Raw genomic sequence first — 17,851 nt, forward strand, 5'->3', positions numbered from 1 at the left:
TGAGGCTGAGTCGCCCCTCTACCAAGTGCTGAAGTGGCTAGGCAAGGCTGGCTGGAGGAAAACAAGCAGGTGGATGGATGACGAGGTAGGACAAGGATGGGGCATATCGATGGCAAAAGTGACGAAGACGTCTGGTGGTTCAAAGTGCAAACATTTGGGGCTGTAGCATGGCCCATTGTGATGAGGAGGAAAGGTGGTCAATTTAATGTTGGCAAAGTTGATTAGTATTGTATTATTACGAGAGTCACCAGCCACAGCCATATTGATGCAGCTGCGGACACACAGTCAATGAGAGGCATGAGCGAGTGCCGCCTCATTTGATCCCTCCGAAGCCTAAAGTGATACCAGAGCAGAGCTGACCGGTCCAGTGCTAAGGCCAACTTACGCTGCCTGTCCTGGTCCGCTCCTACATGAACCAGTGCCACTCTCATCACAGTCTCCATACTAAAGCCAACATCTGTTCGATCTCGCCTCAACCTCTCTCCACCACCTTTCGAGCTACACCTTCCACAACACCGACTCGAATAATTACCGTTTCCCTTACTACTACGCCAGCTATCGCATCCGTATACCAAACCGGCCGCCGAACTCTCCCTTTTACCTCCCGCGCAGGTGCGAGGCGGCACTGAGCTGAGCTTCACCAACCACCGAACCGACCAGGCAATAGGTGCCTCGCAACGTCATAGCCAAGCAGTCGCTGTCTGCTGCCATGTTTCGAGCGCAAGCGGCCGGGCCGTTTGACGATGTCGTCGGTAAGCTTCATGCGAGATATATGGCACATGGATGATGCCTGTGAATATTTTCCCCGACTCTTTGAAGCTAACAGATGCTCTTCTCCTCACAGCCAAGGCGACCGACGAGAACCTCACTTCGGAAGACTGGGGCGCCATCATCGAGGTGTGCGACAAGGTCACCAGCGATACCAGCGGACCCAAGGAGGCTGTTCAGAGCATGATTAAACGTCTTGCACATCGGAATGCGAATGTACAGCTGTACACTTTGGAGGTATGATTTCTTAATTCTGTCCCCAAGACCCGGACGGACAAGTACGATGTGACACGAGGGGTAGCTTGCTAACCTGACGATGCACCCACCCAACAGCTTGCACACGCTCTATGCCAGAACTGCGGCAAACCCATGCACCGCGAAGTGTCTAGTCGAGCCTTTACCGACGCCCTTCTCAAGCTGGCAAATGACCGAAACACCCATTCCCAAGTCAAGGCCAAGATCCTCGAGAAGATGAAGGAGTGGACCGACATGTTTAGCAGGGACGCCGAACTGGGAATCATGAACGACGCCTACTTCCGCCTCAAGCAGACAAACCCTACCTTGCAGGCACCCAGCGCGCCGCAGAAGCAGGGTCTCACAGAAGCGGATAGACAAAAGGAGGATGACGAACTCCAGATGGCCTTGAAACTCAGCTTGCAGGACGAGGAGCGCAAGAAGACAACGGCACAGGCCGGTCCCAGCAACCAGAGCGGCACTGGCAATCAGCAATCATCCTCCCCGGCTCCGGCAGTCCCGGCTGGCACCACGGCCGCGACTGTGAGCAGAGTGCGAGCTCTGTACGACTTTGTGCCGTCTGAGGCTGGTGAGCTCGAGTTCAAAAAGGGCGATGTTATTGCTGTGCTGGAAAGTGTCTACAAGGACTGGTGGCGAGGTTCTCTCAAGGGAAAGACTGGCATCTTCCCACTCAACTATGTGGAAAAGCTGACGGATCCTACCCCGGATGAGCTGCAGAGAGAGGCACAGATGGAGGCGGAGGTGTTTGCGGAGATTAAGAACGTGGAGAAACTGCTTACCTTGTTGAGTGCGTCGAACACGGCGCCTCGTGAGGAGGACAATGAGGAGATTTCGGTACGTTTCCCCAGTCAGTAGTGGATATGTTGGTGGTTTAACAGCATGCTAACGTGAATGCAGAAGCTATACCACCAGACGTTGGCGATTCGGCCGAAGCTCATTAAGCTTATTGAAAAGTACTCGCAAAAGAAGGGTGTGTAGTTCAATATCCAATTGTGACCACTCTGCAGCGCTAACAACATCATAGACGACTTCACCCAGCTCAACGAAAAGTTCATCAAGGCTCGACGAGACTACGAAGCCCTATTGGAGTCGTCCATGTCTCATCCTCCTCAGCCCAACTATCAGCAATATGCTATGCGTCCCGGTCCTCCTGCCCAGGGTTATCCTGCCGGCGGATATCAGGGACAGCCACCTCCACAAGATCCTTACTACAACCAAGCTCCTCCCGCAGGTATGTATTCCCTACGACCTTGAAAACCTACATCATGAACTTTACACTGACACTTCCTCACCAGACCACCCCCACTACCAAGCTAGCTCTCCGCCACCAAACAACTTCCAACCTCAAGGCACTCCCGCGCCCTTCTACGTTGCAGGAGCTGAGGTTCCATCCCACGCACCGTCTCAACCTCAGCAACCGCCCCAGCAATACCCTCCAAGAGACGATACCCCGAGCCTCGGACCCCCCGGCGGCAAGCAACCAGCTGCCGTAAACCCATCGTCACCTCCACCGCAGACCTTCACCCCCTACTCTCACCCCCAGCAACCTCCTCCGCAAAACGCCGCTCCCTACGCCCAAGTTCCCAACCAGCAGCAGCAACAGCAGCGACCGCAAAGCACATACGGCGCCCAAGAACTCGCCACCTCGGTGTACGACTCCCCCATTGCACCGCACAATCCCACCGCCGCGCCATTTGGACAACAACAATACCAGTCGTACAACCCGCCTGACCAGGCTCCTCCGCCGGCACCAACAGGCCAAGCTCCCCCTCCGCCTAATTCAATGTCCCCTGCGCCGTTGCAGCCAGGTGGTGCGGCGTACGATGCTCGTCACGGATTACCTAGCCAGGGGGCGCCAGTTGATTCCCGTCCCCCACAGCCGCAGTATAAGCCGTATGTGCCGCCTGGGGATGGGCCCTCGCCGAATGATTATTACAGACAGGGTGGGAATCCTTATTAATGTAGTAGGAGTATATGTGAATTGATTTGATTCTTATGTATTGACCACGCTATCATGTGATACGTCTGTCTACAAACACCAGTGCCATTACGCCGTAGTAAATATCATCTAGCTCTAAGCCAACCCTACCATGCCAGCAATCATGCCAAACCAGCTCAAATCATACTCATAATCAAGCATCATGATGCAATTTCAACCTACCACCTCCTCCCAAAAACAGCACTCTCCTCTCTAACAGGCTTCCTCCTCAACACCCCAGCACCAGCAGCAGTACCACCCCTCCTATCCTCCAAGGGCCCCGGAGCACGCTCCTGATGATGCCCCGGTTTAAACAGGTCAATAATCTCATTGATTCCCAACTTGAGGGCCTCCTTCTTCGCACCACCCTCGATAGCCTGCTCCGCCAGCTCGCGCTTCCGGTTCTGCAGATCGATGATTCGCTCCTCGACTGTATCTGCAACAGTAAGTTTATAGACTACCACGTCGACTGTCTGCGTGAGTCGGTGCACACGATCGATCGCTTGTTCCTCGACAAACTATGCCTGTTAGTATGAAACACAAATACATGAAAAGACACAAAGTAGAAATCATATATGGGTTATAAAAACATAGGAATCAGAAAGGGGTAAAAACGTACCGGATTCCAAAACGGTTCTACGATAATAACGCGCGTGGCAGCAGTGAGATTGAGCCCCAAACTCCCGCACTTAAGACTACACAGGAGGATGCGCGTGGATGGATCTTCCCGTAGCCGACGGAGGCTCTCTTCACGGTCGTCGTTCTTCATGCTGCCGTCGTAGCGGACGTATTTGAAGTCGTCTTTTTGGAGGAACGGCTCGACGAGGTCGAGCATGGATGTGAATTGGGAGAAGACAATGAATTTGTGGGATTGGGCTTCTGCGTGGAGGAGTTTGGAGACTTGGCGGATTTTGGCGGATGCGAGGACTGGTGCGTCTTTGGAGGGGCGTATGAATTGGTCGTCTGAGTCGTCTGAGTCGGAGGAGTATGATTCTGATTCTGATTCTGATTCTGATTCTGTTGCATCCGAGTCGGAAGCAGAGCCGGTGTTGGGTGGAGATGCGGGCTTTGGCTTGTCCTCTAGAGTTTGGGATGCCATTGCTTGGGTGAGAGCATCCACGGACAAGAGAGAGTCGTCCTGGGCTGCTTCGTCGACAGACTGATACCCGTCTTCCTTCTTGGCGGTTTCGTCGTCAACAACAAAGCTGCCAAGGTTGCTCTGATCCAAATCCGTATCGTCGACGGTGTCGTCGTCTGAATCTTCTGACCTAATCCAGTCGCCGCCGCCTTCTGCATTCTCATCTTCTTCGCCGCCAGCTTTGCCTAGGTGCACATCGCCTCGCTCGCCTTCAGGTACAAGCCAGCTGCCCTCTTCGTCTTCTTCGTCTTCTTCGTCATCACTGTCTATAATGGCATTTCTATTTCGTGGCCTGCGCGTTCGTTGTTTTGGCTCTTCTTCGTCATCGACCTTGGCTTTGGCTGGCTTCTTCCCCTTTACTTTCTTGCTCTTCTTTCTTCGTGATCTCTTCGTCTTTTTTACTTCCAACTGCTCGTGGCTTTTGAAGTACTCTAAATCGTCGTGACATTCGGCACAGTGCTCTCGCCCCAGTATTGTGTCATCTGTGGTCAAGGCTGTGCCGCACACCAAGCAAGCTTTCTCAACGATACCCATGCCAGCGAACATATCAGCAACAGCATTCATATCAAGATCCTGAGACTTTTGACTAGACCCCGTAGAAAGAGCGTCCTTGTCCTTTTCGAGTTTGCCTTCCACCAACTTGGGGTGGTTGCAGGCTTGGCGCAACCTCAGCAACAGAGTAAAAGCGTTTGCATAGCTTAGCTTATTTTGCATCATGGCTTCCATACTCTTATCCGCGCGAGCCTCAAGACGATCATAGAATTTCCGTTCGGCGGGAGGCAGCTTGGCAGAGATGGTAACCACCTTACGCTCCGTATGCTTGAATCCTGTGGTGGAAGCTTCACCAGCAGCGCTTGGTTTGCCACCGGGGTTCAAGGCACCGTCCTTCTTCAAAATCTCCTTTGTCCGTCTCTTCATGAAACAACGAAGAAGACTGTGTAATCGACGAATGGCAATGTGACCTTTGCCATTCTTCATGGGTTTGTCAATATGCTCTTTCCACTGTTTGAGGTCGTCGTAAGGGCTGATGCGAAGGAACTTGACCAGCGACTGAAGCTCGTCGAGGTTGTTTTGCATTGGCGTTCCTGACAAGCACCATCGATACTCTGAACGGAGGGCATAACACGCCTTTGTAGCCTTGGCATTCCGGTTCTTGATGGTGTGAGCCTCATCTAGGATGACGCGCCACCATCGAAGTCCAAAGCAACCCACTTTGATCCCGTTTTCGGCATCTGATGAGCTTCCGTGTTCAGAAACCAGAATCTGAAAAGTCGTGACTACGACATCATACAGGGCCATTTGCTTAAAGTCTTTGGTTCTCTGTGGCCCGTGGTGGACAAGAACTTTGAGACCATGGGCCTTCTCAACCTTGTCCTTGATTTCATGCTCCCACTGTCTAATGAGAGCCAGAGGCGCAACAACCAGTGTCGTCTTTTCCAGTCCCTCAAATTGTTTCTTCCATCCTGGGCCATCCTTCTGAGGCTTCGGGTTTGTGATGATGAGGGATACACTTTGCAGGGTCTTTCCCAGGCCCATATCGTCGGCAAGAAGCCCACCCTTGGGTACCTTGCCTCGCTTTACAGGCCCGAGTTCGCGACCTCTCATCCACTCGACACCTTCGACCTGATGCGGCAGTAGCTTCACTTTCAGGCCCTTGACCGTACCATCTTGGCCGATAGGACTCTCCTTCTTAGGTTTTTGTGTCTGGGGTGTTGTTGTTCCTTCGCTTTGGCTCTGCTCCTGACTCTGTGAACCTTGCGATTGTGACTGTAACGGCTGTGAAGCACCAGCGTCGTCTCCATCTTCTTCCTCCTCGTCCTCCATGCCGCCCTCCAACAAAGCTTTGAGATCTTCGTTCGCTTTCGTGGGGTCGGTGTAGAATACTTCATCGGCATAGGTAGTTCTCGGCTTTGATGGACCATTGCTGTTGAATACGGGCAGCGGAGGTGGTTTGCGATCCTGATACGCTGGGGGACGAGGCCCAGACATCCTGGTAGCCCCGAGGTGATGCTCAGGGCGATTCTTCTGGTGAATGAAAATGTCCGCCTTCTGCTTACGAGACGAAACCATCTTCGTAGGATGTCCAAAGGAAGGGTGACCACTACTGGTACCCCCACCAAGGTTCAATAAATCGACTCCTTGTGTATACTGAGGCTTGACGGATCCAAATCCGCGCTGCAACCGGTCAAAAAGCGCATCGACATCGTCTGGAGACTGTTCCCTCTTGGAACCAGGCTGCTTATCCTCTCTAGGAGGCTGTCGTTCGTTGACCATGGTGCCTATTTCTCGAAGCGCAACCGCTGACTCGCCACGTTTGTCTGCAAATGTCTTGGTGGAACTTTGCTGTGCTGGGCGCTGTGAGGATGAATTGGAAAAGTCGGGCTTCTCCCAGGAGGCAATGTTATTCCTGGGTTTAAATGCAAAACTTGCGCCCGGCTTCTGACGGTCGTTGGCGCTCATGGGGGGCGCGTTGTGTTGCCAACTTGGAAAGCTGCGAGTGGGTGAAGAAGTGCACTGGCAATGAACATTTGCAGGGTCCATTGTTCACCTGTGTCATGTTTCTTTGGTGTTGGGCGCAAAAGACGCCATGACATAATTGCCCCGGCAACGTTGTACCTGCCGTGTACCCGCCTTGTATCCGCCCGCCAAAGTGGAATCCTTGTGCGCGCCCAGCTGAGAGTCTGGTGCTCAATGGCCGCGTAAAGAGCCGCGACCAACGCCAGAGCGACATTGGCCCACAGTGCCACCTGTGATAGGATTCGGAGTCAATAAGTACTTCATACTTTAACCTGCATCGCTGCATCACACCGGTTGACTGCCTTGGCCATGCATCATGCAGAAGCCTGAGCGCCACTGTATTTCTGTTTGTGCTTCTTGTCAGCTTTAAATTACATTGAAATTGCTCCCTGTGTAACACTGTGACTTGGCGTCTGGTTTGTCACTCCGTTGTGCTACCCCTCATGTACTTCTCAAGTACCGTACTACCAACATCAAGACGCCAGGCCGTCATGTTTGTTACACCAACATCCTTCATATCCTTGAGGATGCCTGATTTCGCTGTATCATCGCCTTAATTCCCATATTGATGTTTGAGACAGCAACACTCTATCTAATTTACACGCTTTCTCCAACTTGTCTCTTTCTTTACGATGAAAACATCCAACATAAGTTTCTTCATATCAACGTGTACCACCAACTTTCGACGAGACGCGCAAACAACATGAGGGATGAAAGCACATAATGCATGGCTGAATAGGGACTTCAACCCCTGGATTGTATAACGCCATCTCCCTACATAGACAATTTCGGTGCAGACGTCTGCCGACGCATGTATGCCCAGCAATCCAAACATGCAGCCCAGGCAAGGATCACTCTGCATGGCACATCAAGCCATTACTTGAGTGGCTTCATCTGCTTCGACGATTGAAAGCATTTCCAATATGACAGGCAGCTATCACACATGAATTAAAACGTCCACAAGCTAACGTAAAGCTCCTTTCGCATGTAGATTGGTCGAATATGTTGCAACTTGCTTCTACGGTTGGTCTAAGCGGCCACAGCCAGAAAACATGAGAAGACGGTTTATCGTAAGCCAACCCGAAATACTCATACCATTTGTCGCTCCTGACATGAATTCCTCCCAAGCAAGCCAGCTCCCCCGCCTAACAATAACATCATGTCACGGACGGGCGACTCCGTTTTTATTCCCAGAGATAAATTTAACCGTAGACCAGCTTGAAGATGTCGTTGTAGACGTAATACTGGCCGCTGGTGGCATCACGGCTGAGCTGGAATGACTGAGTGTAGTTCATGGGGCGCTGCTCCTCATCGACCTGCGTTTGGTGTTAGTTGAAGGCTGTGCGTGCGTTTTGGTCCCCAGCGGAGCAATTTCATACCAGGAGCTGACCGGTGACGAGAATGATGATGCCGCCATTGTCGTTGGAGGGTTGGGCATCGAGTGTGGAAACCTGGTGCTTGACCTTCTGGAAGGGAAGACCCTGTGTGGTGGTCAGCATCTATATTATAGGCTCATTTATTGTGAGGATTGTCGCATACGGCAAGCTTCTCGACGATGCTGTTGGCTCCCAGAGAAGAGGCAGACTCAAAGGTGAGCATAGAGTTCTCACGCTATCAACATGTACTAGTTAGCGCCAGACCGCCATTGTTATACTCGCGCATGTATAGCTCACGTAAAGGCTGGACAGCGCCTTGCGGTCGGAGTCGAAGGTGTTGTAGTAGAATTCAATGAATTGCTCTGCACGGAAAGGTCAGATTCGGAGGCGAAGAGTAGTCGAGAGCGCGCAGTCTAAGCCTGCTATTAAACCACATACTAGCAACGTCCTCAAAGTCTAGAAAGGAGTGGGTTAGCCAACAATCCCTTTGTTGTCCGGGTTTTTTTTGCTCGCGAGAAAAGACGAGCAACACGGGAGAAACGTACTGTTGGCCATTTTGAAGGATGGTTCGGGTAAGCAAGCCGGCTTCTAGAGACGAAAATACAAAAGACGAGCAACTGGTAGGGGAATCGGGGAGGCTCAGGAAGCTAAGATGGTTGGGCTGATCGCAAAATGTGCCCAAAGTGTGAATACAGCAATACCAGCCAGAAGGACCAGACAAGCAGACGGTGGTGGGGGTTGAGGGGCACAGTGCAGATTTGCAGATTTGACTCACTTCAAATGTTGCTGCGGCGGGGCATGTCGTGCAGGCTGACGTGCTGCTGTTCAGCACTGAGCTCCCACAGTATGAGTACATGTATGACCCGGCAGACACATAAATGGCGGGACAGAGCTTGCTTAACGGGGTTGTGTATGTAACCGAGGAGCGGACTATCCCGCCCCCTTGAAAAATTGCAGCTCCTTCAGTCCTTGAGCTTTTCTGATGATTCTTTATCTTTTCTTTCATGTCTGCACATGAACCCAACAACAGCTTGATATTGCTTGTCGGTGCTTGTCAGATGGACTGCAGATTCTAATTGACTCCCTGATGCAATTTTCAAGAGTCAATTGCTATCACAACATCTTTGACGCGCTCAATGGTAGGTCAATCCAATTTCCAATTCCTTTTAATTCTCCCATCCTTATTGCTCTCCCGGCAGCATACCTCTACATGATGACACATACTTCTTAAGAACGGCCAACTGAATTTCCATGTTGATTTTCAAATTTATCAAGCTCAACAGTCTGACTCTTCACCATTTTCACGTCTTCACTTAGCAAACCTTTTCCAAGAAAACTAGCTAACCGAGACAAAATTTAACAGGCCACACCGCTTCACTCCTTCTCAACCACCCTCTTAAAGACGGCCTTGCCCTCATGCATGCCACCCATACGGCTCGCCCACTCAATCTCCAAAGCAGCAACCTTGCCATCGGTGCCACGCTTAAACTCCCCCGGCAGACACTCATTGAACAAGGTAGGATTCCAAGGCGTAGTAACCACGACGACCCAGTAATCCCCAAACGCGTGTCGTAGACGGACATGATACTTCCAGGTCATTTCCGGACGATCAGCAACGAGGGACTTCTCATCCGGGTTGTCAGGATGAGACTCCTCGCGGAAAGTAATCGTGCCGTACCCAGGATCATAGTACGATCCCACAAGCTCGCTTGTCGTAAAGGACGATGCAATCGCAGTGTCTGGACGGTTAGGGAAAGCCTCCTTGACAGGATCCTCTATCTCGCCACTAATTGCCTTGATCCTCTGCTCCCACCTGTGAAATTATTTAGCAAAGTCTCCCGTTTCACGGAGAATAATAAACTCACGTTGTATCAAAGTCAAACCGTTCCTCCTCCGGAATACCAAGCTTATCCCCAATCAAGCGATAAATAACAACATCCTGAACCGCATTCGACGTAAACGCCGTGTTTCCAAACGCAACAACACCAAACTTCGCATCCGGCAACCAGTAGACCTCACACCCATAAGCATGCATCCCACCGCCATGCGTATACACAACATGCCCCTTATACAGCGTCCTCTGCCACCCCAGCGAGTACAACGAAATCTCGAGTCCGCCCCCCGGAGCCGTCGTCCCAATCGACCTCGGTTTCTTGATATCCTTATGAACATCCTTGGACAGTGGCTCCGTCTCATGCAGCAAGCACTTCACCCATTTCGCGTAATCCAGAGCCGTCGAAAACGTACCCCCCGCACCACTGACCTCCCCAACACCCAGAAAATCAATCCATTTATACTCCTCCTTCTTTTTATCCCAGTAATATCCATCCGCCAAATGACCGTCCGCTTTCTTCGCGTCCTCCAAATCCAAGTACGTGGACTTCATGTCCAAGGGACCCCAGATCAGCTCCTTGAATACCTTGCCCAACTTACTCCCCGTAACTGTCTCGACGACATGCGACAACGTCACATACATCAAATTACAGTAGTAGAACGAAACTCTTGGCTCCGTCGTAACAGGAAGATTGCGAAGGTTGCGCACAATATCCCTAGGCGTGGCTTGCCTCCCGTCGATTTCTCTCACAGAGGACTTATCATGCCTAGGCATACCGGTACGATGGCTGACAGCATCTTCAAGAGTGAGGTGGTTCGTAGCCCACTCATCCTGCAGGACAAAGTCATCACCAAGGACGGACGACAGCGTTGTCGACCACCCCTTTGACAGGGAATCATGCTTCTTCTCGTGAATCAATTTGGAGAGCGCCGCCGCGGTGTGAGCCTTTGTAGTTGATGCGCAGTACCAGATTGTTTCGGGCGTGGCAGGCGTATCTGGGAGTGTCGCATATCCATATCCCTATTCAAGTGTTAATATCCCGTGCCAAACAACTTGGAATTGTGAATGCGAACCTCTGCGTAAACGTCCTCCCCATCTATGACGGCCAACGACATCCCCGGAACTTTCCACTTCTCCAACTTCTCCTTCACAAAGGCTGCGAATTCCTCTGTGAGGGGGTTCCCAGCACGGGTCTTTTCCTGAGTAGTGGCCATGGCGAATACTGATGAAGTTGCCAGACGAAAATCAGTACATGGACAGACATAGACTTATATATCCATTCAGAAGAGCTAACTTGACCACCTTCCTTGAGCAAATGCAGTCCCACCGTCATCTTCAACAAGCACCGGTTAGTTTTACTAATCCCGCACTACACGTCGGCTGTTGCTCCATATGACTAGCTTGCATAGCCAGCGCATCAAACACAACGAGTCATGATTCGACGCTCAATAATATCAATTGTCCAACGGTGATTGAGTCATGCTACTTGCATTGCAGGGTCTAGCTGACACCCTAGTTGTAACAATGTTAGTGTGGATGCCGATGACTCTTACGCCAGCGGGGAGACCTTTTGAAGGATTACATCCGTGTAATACAACAGGGTACCACGACTTGCGGCTAATTTGTAATTGACAACTCCGAACATCCGTTGAGAAGCAGTCATTTGAGGTGACAACTACTCCTTCAATACAATGTAGTCACTCATTGTAAGATGAGTTCCTCGGGCTCTCTGGTTGTCGGCGGCATTCTAACCACAGCAAGCCAACTTGTCGACATTCAGCGAAAGCTCCCCCTGATCTCTTAGCTTACATGCACCAGCTCCCACTGTCAGATAATAAAAGATGCATCTATACCCTTGGGCAAGATATGCTTGCATTTTGTTCCTATGTGTTTATTTTCTGTACCCAAATCTCTCCCGCCATCGAGCGTGGCAAGACAGGGCAATACCAGCCGCTCGCAACTCGCTAGGTCAAACAACTTCCAACCATCAGGTCCCTTTTGTTCCAAGGGCAACAAATCCCAATCCTCCCGAGTTAAGCGACTGTATATACTCAGCTCAATACTCCATTCCAACTTCCCTCGATATGCCTCATACTTCGTGGTCCATTTGTTTGCGAAATCTATGCCGACGCCGGTGCTATGCCATTGTCTTGTTCCAAGAGTGAAAAGAAAAACAGCTAGTGTCACCGGACTATAATCATTGCAAAGAGCAAAACGACCACCGGATGGAAGTGGATATATCACGAGCCATTCAGTAAGCAAACAAAGCTGTGAAAATCACGCCAAGTATCCAGACCAAACAGCTCACAGCTCTTCCTCCTCGTCCACTTTAGGCGGCGGCGCCGTCGTGGTCGTAGACGTCGTGGTTGGCGCAGATGTTCCAGAAACAGCGGCATCGAGGGCCGCACTTAGGCTCTGTGTTGTGCCAAACTTCTCCCCAGTATTCGTTATGTCAACGCTAGGGCGAGCCTTCTTCAACGGGCTCCCAACAAGCGCTTCGGGGGGTACATCACTCACGCCCTGCACAGCGCCAGGCGGTTGAAGACTCAATGGTCCCTGAGGTGTGGGACTATCTTCGGCCTGGCCCCGTTGAGAGGTCTCAGGGGTGGATTGACTGTCTGGATCGGCCGAATGCGCTCTCTTAAGCTGTTTTTCATTTCTGTTAGTGACACAGCATTCGTAAAAGATACAAAACTAACGAATCATTCACTAATACTCACGCGAATTCGGTTGACACCATCTGCAAGTTCACCACCAAACTTTGAGTCTTCTGAGGCTTGCTTCCCTTCGCCATCTTTGTCATCGTCGTCCATCTTGGTGAGATTATCGCTTTCGTCATCGTCGTCGTCGTCATCGTCACTATCAACTGCAATATTGCCATTGCTCTTCTTCCTGGCCTTTCGTCGTCGAGTAGTTTCGTTCGTCTGATCACGGAATGGCCGAAAAACCAACCGTACCCCCCGCTTTGAGGGGTCCCAGATTGGAGAAGTCTAATTGACCGGATCGTCGTTTGGCGGAACCTGGTGTAGCTTGAGGATTCTTTGAAGACTGCATAACGCCAATTTTTTGCAATTGCCCTGATAAAAGACAAGGAGGGACGAGTCAGCTGTGCCACAACAAACGTACAACGTAAATCGCAATTGGGGAAGGACCTACTATCGCCTCTGTAGAAGAAAGTGAAAACTGCGTAAGGCTTGTCAGGGCCGTCTATTCCCGTAACCGTTTGAGTGCTTATTGTCTTGGGATCCAGTGTCTTGGGCTTGGCAAAACTCGTCGTGTGTTCGACATCGGCACCGACGTTGTCGTTGTTGCCAGTATCATCATCGCCGTCGTGGGCATCGAACTGAGGTGAATACTCGCCCTTTTTGATTTCACCAGAAGCCAGAACCCGGAACATGGCCACCTTGATTTGACCCGTAGCCTCGGGAGGTTCATCGTCATCATCAGACCATGAATCAGAATCAAATACCGCCTCGATTGGTGAGCCTTCGTCCGCACCGTACCGCAAGGTGTCTTTGTGGTTACCCGACGGATCTGCCTCAACTTGGGCTCCCTGTAACAGGGTCTGTCGCCGTCTTCGCTTCTCAAACTTTTGGCGGCGCTTCTCCAACTTCTCGGCCACATCGTGACCCTGCAGGTCAAGCCCATTGAGCCAACGCTCCAAGCCAACTTCTCGGAACAAAAACTCTCGTTCGGCCAATCCGCCACCTTCGGCATCAGGTACCTGGACCCAGCGGCTATTGACCCATGTCTCCTCGCCCGGCCGCAGCAGAGTGGCTACCTCTTCCTTGGCTCGGCCATCAAAGTAAATGTAAGCGGCAATCGTCTCGTTCTCGGAGTTGGTCATGGGAATATACGGGTTGACTATGCCCCCAAACTTGCCTCGCTCATTGCTAGAGCCGGGTTGGAAGCTGCCGACATACTGAGGTTTGGGGTACGGGTTGCTGTCGGTGGCCTTGGGGGCCGAGTATGGAATGGCAAGGTTAGGAGTCAACAAGGTGATGGAGATGGCAAACTTGGCGGGCTCGGGCTTATTGGAGTCTGCAGTCAGGTTCGGTTGCGGCACTGGAATATAAGTGCTGATGCGAGAAACTCTCGATTGCTTCTGCATGCCATATTCAGGCAGTGGGGCGCCATTTGCGTGAATGCTCACCGCAATGCCCTTAAAACAGGGCATGGTGGTGGAAGATCACCGCCTGCGGGCAGTACCAACGCGTCTCTCCCAGATGTACAGGTCGCGAAGAGCTGGCAGAGGCGGGATGGTGGTTCGTTGGATGTCGTCGTCGCGCGGTGCGGCTCACGGGGAGGAGACGGTGAGAGCTTGGAGTCGTTTAGGGTTGCAAGGTTGGAGCTCTTGGAAGATTACATGTACCGAGTGGTGACGTTGAGCGCCTAGCCCCATCCCCAGGCTGGCAAAGGAGAAGACTGGATAGCGGGACTTGCAACGGGGGTCGGTGGTTTAGAGAATTTTAGAAGACAGATCAAGGTGCGAGGCCGTGAGAAACGGAGGAAAGGGTTGCACTGAAAAAGTGAGCAATCGCGGCAGCATTGATTTGAAGGACGATGAAGACTGTTCGACTGTCTGGTCTGGTTGGAGGAGAACGGGTTGCAGGACAGTGGCTGACCGGAGTCTAGTCAAAGTCACTTTGACATGGATCAAATGGACAAGGCAAGAGGAGACCACACATTCAACCAGACTGAAACCAGAGCAGGCACAATCACCAGACATACAGGCAAGCACAGAAGAAGCTAGCACTTGAGGGCAGCTGAGCACCGGGGACAATCTGGCACTGGGTTGATCTCCACTAGAGCACAGCACGAACAGAGGGCTGGGGGGGGTGACGGTTAAAACTTCCAGGTCCTGTGCCAGGTGCCAGGTGCCAGGTGCCAGGTCCCACCAGACTTGATGCCAGAAAGCGGTTCGCAAACGCCCAGAAGTGCAGTGGAGGCGGGCACTTGCTACTTTGGCAAACATGGAGGGGCTGGCGCTGTTAATCATAGCCTGGTGCTCGTGTGGTCCTTTTTCAACGATGACAATATTCGCCGTTTGATCGGTTCATCAGTGTCCACGAACTTGAACCACACAGCTTCAGTCGTGAACTAACATTGAACCCCATCTAGTTACTCCGTACAAACCAGTGTGAAACAGATTCGGCTCCAGTCAGTCGCCTTGATCGACTTCGACTTCAAATTGGTCAACTGGTCCCGCACCAAACCAGCCATGCACCAGATTCTTCCTGCCCGCTGGCTCCAGTGCAGCTCCTGCCGCCCCCTCATCAGCCTGAGCGGCCTTGAGAAGGGAGGTGAGGGGCTCAATGGCTGAATTGATGTTCGCTCCCGCAGCCCCAAGCCAGACTCCGGCCAACCCACAAAGTTCATTGGCAAATTCTAGTCGGATCATTCCATTGATCCGGACATCCTCCGGCTGTATCCGTTTGCTATTGTTTGCTTGGTGGGGACAAGACTGGAACATTGAGTGAACTTGCTTCCATGCCCACACTTCACACTTGAGCCCGCTGCTATTGACATCTATGCAGCTACCCTCGAGCTAGCCGCCCTCAGAGCTTCGGCTGCATACATTCCCTGTGATATGTCAAGTCCTTCAATAACTTGCCTCTTCTTTTATGTGAATGTACCCCTGCAGCTTTTCCCCCAAAAATTGTCAGCATTTTAAGCCTGCCGCTTTGCTCTGTGACCAAAAAGACGTCGTTTTCACCGGCATTCGAGCTTGTGATTGGTCCCATTGGTCACGTTGGTTTCCCAATCACGCGAGCCAAGTCATGGCTTACATGCTGATTCTGACCTCGACATTTAGAGAACTGTCAAGTATCGAATCATAATTTGTTTTCGAATCTGCCGCCAACAATGCGCCACACATACTTACTTTGCTCGACTCCATTCTGAAATATTTCCTGTAAACATGCGCTGCGACACTGTTGACTGCAATACATCGTACATCATCAAGTCAATACTGAAACTATACGTACTTTATAATAGAAATCCAAGGGTATCATGCCAGCCTTACAAACTACCTCCCTCCTCTCAGTCACTCATTCCATCATGTTGCGAGAAGCTCGTCGTCGGACGCTATCGCTCCGTTCTTCCTTGAAACTCGTCCCAATTCCTGAATCACTTCTAGTCCCACTGATTACATTGCCATCGTCGTCAAAGTCTTCTTCGTCATCCGCCTCTGCGCCAGCCAACGGTATATCTGAGATTGCTCGCTCCGGTTCGTCGTCGTCCTCCCTCTTAACCTCAGGTTCTCTCTTTATCGCTGTCTGCCTACCAGTTGCTCCAGAACCAACCGCGCGTTCGGAGTCGTCATCATACTCATCGTTAGTCTCGTCCTCCTCACCATCAGTAAAGCCATCTCTTTTGTCCTTCGTCCCCTTCGGTGTTGTCGTGGCGGTCCATACGGCCCACGCCAGAATCATAAATAAAACCTCACACACCCAGAACAGGAACGTGAATGCCATATATGTGAGAAGTCGATAATGAAACATTAACCACCGTAGTCCGCGTAGCTGTGCCGTCAGCGTCAATGCGGTGCTGTAGATTTGTATATCCTGTCCAGCTTCAATTTCCACAAACGCAGCAGTGGGCTGCAATGCGCTCTTGTCAAATCTTACCCGCTCAGCAAGCTGTACTGTCAAAGAGCGAGCCTGCGACTGCGGGAATAGAATATAGTACGCCATAAAGACCACGCGCTTGGCCACTGAAAGAATAGGATCTTCGTATGGCATCAGGGCAGGTCGCCGGGCCGTGAAGAGCACCTTTTGCGTCTCGAGGTACTTTTGGCTGTTGATGGCTTTGCGTCCGCCCGCGTCAGACTTGTAGCCCTTCTCATCGTCCTTGACCAGATGCAATGACACCATGAAGTTTCCCCGTTGCGTATTCGGAGGCGATCGCGGCATGGACAGCGTTACCGAAACGTCATAGTCTTGCTGTAACTTGGGCGATGGGTATACAAGTTGCGCGACTCCGTATGGATTTACTCCTGATCTACATTGCCAACCACATTAGCCTCCGCTGACACAATTCAACAGTCCCTAGTCGACGGCTGCGACATACTGGTATTGGAGATACACAGGCGTTGTGATAAACTGATCCGGCACAAAGTTCTGGAAGAATAGCGCCGTCGCAAGTGACGCAAGACCAAACAAGGTCACTGCACTCGACACCAGGAGCACTACATTGACAGCAGCTCTCTGCGCTGGCTTCGAGGTAATCACACGCGCAGTCTCTTGGAGGGTTTCCTGAAAGTCGGTCGGTCAGCTGTCACGGGCCGACAGCAGCAAATGCCACGGAGAATTTGGCTCACCATGTTGATTGCGACAAGTGCTCTTTTGCAACCGCGCGCCCAAGAAGCTTAAGGGCAGATGCGATGCAGAATACAAGCTCTTCGTCGAAAGCTCTCTTGTCAGCGGCAGTTTGTTGAGCTGGGCATATTGACATGTGCTTTGGTGGACCAACAGTACGAGACTGAGTGAGTTGCTGGGGTGCAGCACTCATGACGCGCGTGGCTAAAACGGGTAAGTGGCGCCGTGGTCTTCCATGTTCAACAAGGTTGGTTGACCAACATTGAGGTCTCTTCTTCTTCCATCCCATCTTTCTAATGCCAAATACAGCGGGGGTTCAAATGTATTTAAACAAGGGAAAGGTATCGCATATCGTGTTGTGTGCTAAGGCATATTGAGCTATAATAGTGTATACTTAGATATAGGCAAATACTTTTTACCACGGGCTGTATGCTTGTTCTGCACAGAGATAGGAAGTAAATAAACAGGAACAAAAATGAATGACCATATCACTTCATTTACACCTATGCATAATGAGCGGTGCTTAGAAAACTATGTTGGCCGTCAACAATTAGTTGTCTATTTACACAAATACTTCACGGTGAAAGGCATGGACAGATGATGTGAAATAACCAAGTACTCATTTGCAATCTAAAACTTAAAACTTCAACTATGTGCATTATTCCA

The 17,851-nt window shown here is 51.2% G+C and overlaps 6 protein-coding genes across 6 annotated transcripts; 1 reads left to right on the forward strand and 5 right to left on the reverse strand.

Moving 5' to 3' along the window:
• Positions 1-709: 709 nt before the first annotated feature.
• VFPPC_13070 (class E vacuolar protein-sorting machinery protein HSE1) lies at positions 710-2,983 on the forward strand (the record flags this gene model as incomplete). Its single annotated transcript, XM_018290847.1, has 6 exons — positions 710-752; positions 845-1,005; positions 1,102-1,857; positions 1,921-1,993; positions 2,048-2,254; positions 2,319-2,983. The coding sequence occupies 6 exons, from the start codon at positions 710-712 to the stop codon at positions 2,981-2,983; spliced, it is 1,905 nt and encodes a 634-aa protein (XP_018149833.1).
• Positions 2,984-3,180: 197 nt separating this feature from the next.
• Positions 3,181-6,599, reverse strand: VFPPC_01395 (SNF2 family helicase/ATPase; the record flags this gene model as incomplete). The annotated part of the gene is made up of 2 exons (XM_018281231.1): positions 3,181-3,519; positions 3,621-6,599. The coding sequence occupies 2 exons, from the start codon at positions 6,597-6,599 to the stop codon at positions 3,181-3,183; spliced, it is 3,318 nt and encodes a 1,105-aa protein (XP_018149834.1).
• Positions 6,600-7,858: 1,259 nt separating this feature from the next.
• VFPPC_13071 (nuclear transport factor 2) lies at positions 7,859-8,587 on the reverse strand (the record flags this gene model as incomplete). Its single annotated transcript, XM_018290848.1, has 6 exons — positions 7,859-7,972; positions 8,036-8,137; positions 8,196-8,267; positions 8,330-8,394; positions 8,471-8,488; positions 8,578-8,587. 6 exons carry the CDS (start codon positions 8,585-8,587, stop codon positions 7,859-7,861), a joined length of 381 nt encoding a protein of 126 aa, XP_018149835.1.
• Positions 8,588-9,406: 819 nt separating this feature from the next.
• On the reverse strand, positions 9,407-11,080 carry VFPPC_01396 (penicillin-binding protein; the record flags this gene model as incomplete). Its single annotated transcript, XM_018281232.1, has 3 exons — positions 9,407-9,845; positions 9,898-10,886; positions 10,940-11,080. The coding sequence occupies 3 exons, from the start codon at positions 11,078-11,080 to the stop codon at positions 9,407-9,409; spliced, it is 1,569 nt and encodes a 522-aa protein (XP_018149836.1).
• A 1,090-nt stretch (positions 11,081-12,170) lies between these two features.
• VFPPC_15353 (beta-lactamase-type transpeptidase fold domain-containing protein) lies at positions 12,171-14,043 on the reverse strand (the record flags this gene model as incomplete). Its single annotated transcript, XM_018293106.1, has 4 exons — positions 12,171-12,512; positions 12,587-12,763; positions 12,819-12,943; positions 13,023-14,043. 4 exons carry the CDS (start codon positions 14,041-14,043, stop codon positions 12,171-12,173), a joined length of 1,665 nt encoding a protein of 554 aa, XP_018149837.1.
• A 1,873-nt stretch (positions 14,044-15,916) lies between these two features.
• Positions 15,917-17,190, reverse strand: VFPPC_15354 (tubulin-tyrosine ligase; the record flags this gene model as incomplete). The annotated part of the gene is made up of 3 exons (XM_018293107.1): positions 15,917-16,868; positions 16,938-17,122; positions 17,188-17,190. 3 exons carry the CDS (start codon positions 17,188-17,190, stop codon positions 15,917-15,919), a joined length of 1,140 nt encoding a protein of 379 aa, XP_018149838.1.
• Positions 17,191-17,851: the final 661 nt, after the last annotated feature.

Source organism: Pochonia chlamydosporia, chromosome 1, assembly GCF_001653235.2.
Source record: "Pochonia chlamydosporia 170 chromosome 1, whole genome shotgun sequence".
NCBI lineage: Eukaryota > Fungi > Ascomycota > Sordariomycetes > Hypocreales > Clavicipitaceae > Pochonia > Pochonia chlamydosporia.